This window comes from Cucumis sativus, chromosome 1 (genome assembly GCF_000004075.3).
Source record: "Cucumis sativus cultivar 9930 chromosome 1, Cucumber_9930_V3, whole genome shotgun sequence".
NCBI classification, from domain to species: domain Eukaryota; kingdom Viridiplantae; phylum Streptophyta; class Magnoliopsida; order Cucurbitales; family Cucurbitaceae; genus Cucumis; species Cucumis sativus.
Window position 1 is genome coordinate 14,189,125 of NC_026655.2, and position 5,022 is coordinate 14,194,146.

Here is a 5,022-nt window from a genome sequence, read left to right on the forward strand (position 1 = left end):
ACTTCCTCTCAAATTTAGTGGTGCTCAAATTTATATTATATATATCATTTTTATTATAAATTTTGAAAATGCATTAAAAAATAATATTATTATTTAATCAATTTTAGTATGATGACCCAAATTGGATCTTACAAACTAAAATTTGTTAGAAATGATCTTTTCCACTCGAAAGAGAAACAAAAATATCACAACTGAAAGAACAAAGGTTCCAAGAAGAATAGCCTTCATAGTTCATAGGACAAAACCAAAACCACTTAAAACAATACATAAATATCTCGTTCAAGTCCAAGATATCTAAGAAAATAAGTGCAAGAAAGTCACTTGCTTACATCGGCTTAGAGATCCCAAATTTTAATTTTTATACTTAGGCCTTAGGATTACTCACTAATGTTCGCTTGTTATACTAATGGATACATATGTACAAATTTTAAGTTTTCATGCCTCATCTATTACTTGTCCTAAAAGAATTTATTCATGATTTCAAAATTATTACTCAATACTTCGACACTTAAATCCATTGTTAAAACTGGAACATAATATTATCGCTAACAAAAGTTTAGCTTAACCGACATCTCTATTTCCAAAAATAAGAGTTCTCAGGTTCAATTCCTACCACCCCATGTTATATATGTACGAGGAATATTTGTATCTTCATATTTTGTATGCATCTTTATGCAACTCATCTAAGTTCTTAATTACAAATTGTCATTTTGTAAATATAATATATTTTTCCATTGAAGTGATGGATCCAACCATGCTAGTTCTCTAAAAATTAAATATTCAAAATTTCACTCCGTTTTAACTATTAAAAAAAAAATTAAATGAACAATCATGATAAGGTTTCAATAAAAGGTTTTTAAAAAACTGAAATAACGTAGAATCATCTTGAATAAGCAAAAACCAATTTCCTTCCCTTATTCAAGATTTGTGGTTGTACATACTACATTCTCAACAAATATACTCCTAAGTAACAAAACTGTCATCTTAAATACGTAATTTATGGCCTATCTAAGGCGGCAAGGCCTGAGCTTATCAGATTTTTGAATGTGAAAAGAATGTTTGTTCATGACATGGGTAATATATGACTAAACTATATATCTTGCGAGTTCAATGAAACCTCACTGTTTGAGCTCCACAGCTTGGAAAACAGTGTCTTTCTAGTTTTCAACCCACTTCATGTGCTATATTATTGATAATTGCCTAGTTGCCCTTGTTCAACCCATAACCCAAACTTTGCCAATGTTAGTTGCTTTTGATCTGAAACACTCTTGTGTACCAAATAGAATGAAGGATCATATGAAATGCGTCATATTTCGCAGGCTTCTCATGCCAAAGAAAATGTTGTTGCACCATTTTCACTCTTGAATGCATTGCCCGGTAGTTCTCCTCTGGGATTGAGAGGAGAATGTCTCTCAAATTCGGTATCTCTCTCTCTTTAACAAAAACCGAGAACGATTCCCAATTCAATACTTCGAATAAGGGAGGAACATAATTATCTGATATGATCACCGGAATGCACTCGTTAAGAATCGCTTCAATTACTCGAGGACTATGAACTTGGTAACCTCGAGCACATATGCAGTACTTACTGCTCTTCATTTGCTCCATGTAGGCATTTTTCCCTTCAATACTATTTGGCATTGGGCCAACAATCATCATGTCAGGTTCTTTGTTTTCCCAGTAGTGTAGAAGAATTGGCCGGAGATAACCGTGCATGCTGCCTGCAAAGAAGGCCAATGTGGTCCTTTCGGAGGGAGGCTTGCCTCCAATTTTGGTTATAAGGTCTTCCGTTGAATGTACAAATGTTACTGGCAAACTGGTGTCTTTTCCAATTTCAAAGTCTCCAGCACCATTGGCATTGCAAAGCGCTCTGATGCAATTCTTCACCAAACGTTTAGTGAGCTTTGGGGCCTGAAATTGATCATATCAGTCAAAATAAATAAAAGTGCATCAGAAAACGCTACATAGAATTGGAATTGATAACAAAATTAAAGAGACAGTGCCAATAAGAAAGGGAAGCCATGTTCATCTAGGCTATTGTTGGATTCACATAAACACTCATATCAGTGATATCACATAATGAATTGAAGCAAAATTTATATGATTAGCGAAAACCAAAAAAGGCAGAAAGAGTAGTCACATTCCAGAAATAGTACGACTTCAAACTAGAACAAGCTATTGCATTAGAATGTCTACCCAGTCATGACAGGCAACTAAAAAATGGTCTGATCCTCCATTTTTGTTCCAAAAACGATACTTCTTCCCAATTACGTCAATGTAGTTCTTGAGAGGTTTCTGTAGATCCCTCTTGTTGCGGAATTTATTTCCAAATGCAGACCTTAAAAACTGTGAACTGAAGGGCAAATAAAATAAATGAGCTTTCTCAGGGTCCTTCACAACAAACTTTTTGTTATCTTCCAGCAATTTCATAAACCACCCTTCTGAGGCATAAATTCCAGTCAATATCGGTTGATGGAAAATGGGTTTTTCTCCTTCATCATATACATAGACTTTAAGCATTTTTTCCATCAACTCGTAACTCCTGCAAAGATGACATGCTATGAGCTTCACCATAGTAAACTATGATCGGTATTTTGTTAAGGTAACAGGGCATGAGCAAATATAATCCTACAAAGGTGTTATCTTCTACTCGTAATACAAGTTAATTGAGATCAAGTAAAACAAGCTTGGTAATTAGATATAACTAAGAACCTTTAAGACTGATACAGGACTGAGATTTAGGTAGAAATTTTTAGGATGGGAAGAACTTTTGATAGAAACAGAATATATTAGCCTCTCTTTCAACTGCAAAATATATAACCCCAAAAAAACGTTAAAAATGTGCTTCCTTTTCCCCATAGAGAACCATATATTTAGGGATAGTCTTCACTGTTTTAAATTCAGAAATCCAAGTTTAATATAGGTGGCATTGGGCAGAATCAAGAATATTTAAGTACAACATTGTCTCCAACAAACTTATGAATATGCAAGAACAATGAAACAAAAATATTCTCATGTATACAGTTACGATTGAATTACCTTGTAAACATTGAAATGTTTCTGAAAACAGAAGAACTAATTTCTGGAGTGCTCCTTAACACAGAAGCATTTTCAATCTCCAGTCTTGCATAATGTAGTTCATGGTCGCGCCGGGATGTCTGTCTACATTGCAACCTCTGCTACCAAGGGCGACAAGTGAAAATTTTAGAACTCCAGATGGTTTCAATCACTCAAATGTGGAACCTTGAAATGTAATCCATACCTTCGAACAAGCAGACTTGTGAGCCCTTGATAACTTTGAGTATATTTGAGATATGGATATAAATGGCCCATTCAATGTTGATACGTCAGGCCCGACCATTTTATCATTGAAGACAAATGAACCTTTCTTCACTAGCTCAATCCTATCATTGGTTTCTAATTCTTCGCTACTGTTTTTTATCTTCTCTTTTTGGTCAGAAGATGTGTTAGGAATCACAGAAATGTCAGAATATGTTTGATCAACCTTTTTAATGCTATTGTTCATAGTTCCTTGATTTGGAACAACCATAATTTGGTTTTTAACTTCATTCATCCCTGGACTGCTATTGGCTTTAGCTTCGTCAGCTGTCATGTTACTATTCTCCAAAACATCTCCCTTCATCCGGCGATTGTAACTTAATTCTGCATTTGCTTCACTTTTATCAGTATCTTTATTCAAGAATTCTGATGTCAAACCAACTACTTCATCTCTTACTCCTTTGTTACTATCATAATCAAACTTTTTCTTGGTATCCAATTTGTTAATACCCGAATCGATTGGATGAAATCTACAAAGTCCAGCATTGTTCAACTGACAGACATTCTGATCCACCATTAAAGTTGAGGCCTTATCCCCAAACGATAGGGACAATTTTTTTGTATAACGAAAAACAAAATATTGAAAAGCAAATAGAATAAGAAGAATCATAAATGTAATAATGAACACCCGCCTCCGGATCTCCATATTGCCAAAAACCTAATCAATTACCAAATGGATATTCCAAATCTCATGATCGAAAGAAACATAGGTTCATTAAACCAGCCCTACGCGTACAAAAAGACACAAATTCCTCTATTCCCAGATACAAGTTGCAAACTCTAGTCATGAATCCCCATCGATTATGAACTTGGTACTGATAATTATATCTGAAATCTGAAATCAGAGCTTCCATTCCATGGGGGTGATTACAAGCAGGGAAAAAGGATTACATGAATGTGTAAAGTGCTTTTGACCAAGGAAAGAGTAGGTCCAATGATTTTAGGAGGAGAATCAATGTAGTGTAGATGATGGATGAGAAGAGAAGAAAAGAAGCGGAGTGAGGAGCATCTTACAAGTTCGTTAATGGCGGAAAGTGGATGGGTTGGCCTTCCAATTTAAAATAGATTGTAGAAGCAATCATTGCAAGGTTTTTTACAGAGCAAACGGTGGCGGTGGGGGTGAGCTGAGCCTTAGATCAAGTAGTGCAAGAATCAATCATTTCCAGTCGCAAATCTTGAACCATCACATGACATAAAGGTTGATTTGAATTTTGATGAAAATAGAATTTGTTCTTTTCTAACCATCCAATCAGAAACAAGAATTATTTGCCCAAAAGGTTTTCTACCTGAGTTTTGATTGGGGTAAATTACGGCAAAACAAAACAATAATATATTTTTTTTAAAACAAATCGTAAAAGCAAATGGATTTTTTTAAAAAAATAATGTGTTTTTAAAAAAACATATGTGAAACTATTTACAAAAAGTAGAGTAGTGACACAGCACAATTTTCCTAAATTGTGGATCGAGTGCACGCCTATGGACCAAAATCTGATTGGAGTCGTGGACTCGATCCTCAACTTCTGACTAGAGTCGTGTACTTGATACACGACTTCCCTCACATGTAATCGTTTTGGTAGTTAATGCTACTATTAACTGTCACATGATGCAGGAAGTCACAACAAAATGGTGATATTCATAATTTAATTGGTTTTGGATAGTCAACTTTTCTCATATTCAACAAAT

The 5,022-nt window shown here is 34.7% G+C and overlaps 1 protein-coding gene across 1 annotated transcript; it reads right to left on the reverse strand.

Annotated features, from left to right (window-relative positions):
* Window positions 1–853: 853 nt before the first annotated feature.
* On the reverse strand, window positions 854–4,570 carry LOC116401816 (probable glycosyltransferase At3g07620). The gene is made up of 4 exons (XM_031880420.1): window positions 3,263–4,570; window positions 3,040–3,176; window positions 2,197–2,542; window positions 854–1,911 (listed from the first exon to the last, which is right to left on the reverse strand). The coding sequence occupies exons 1-4, from the start codon at window positions 3,983–3,985 to the stop codon at window positions 1,243–1,245; spliced, it is 1,875 nt and encodes a 624-aa protein (XP_031736280.1). The 5' UTR covers window positions 3,986–4,570; the 3' UTR covers window positions 854–1,242.
* Between the last annotated feature and the right edge of the window lie 452 nt (window positions 4,571–5,022).

Coding starts and splice junctions, on each gene's coding strand:
- LOC116401816 (XM_031880420.1), bottom strand. CDS start 3,985: ATGGAGATCCGGAGGCGGGTGTTCATTATTACATTTATGATTCTTCTT. Junction 3,177..3,262: donor ACAAGTCTGCTTGTTCGAAG/GTATGGATTACA, acceptor CCTTGGTAGCAG/AGGTTGCAATGTAGACAGAC. Junction 1,912..2,196: donor TAGTTGCCTGTCATGACTGG/GTAGACATTCTA, acceptor GATCAATTTCAG/GCCCCAAAGCTCACTAAACG.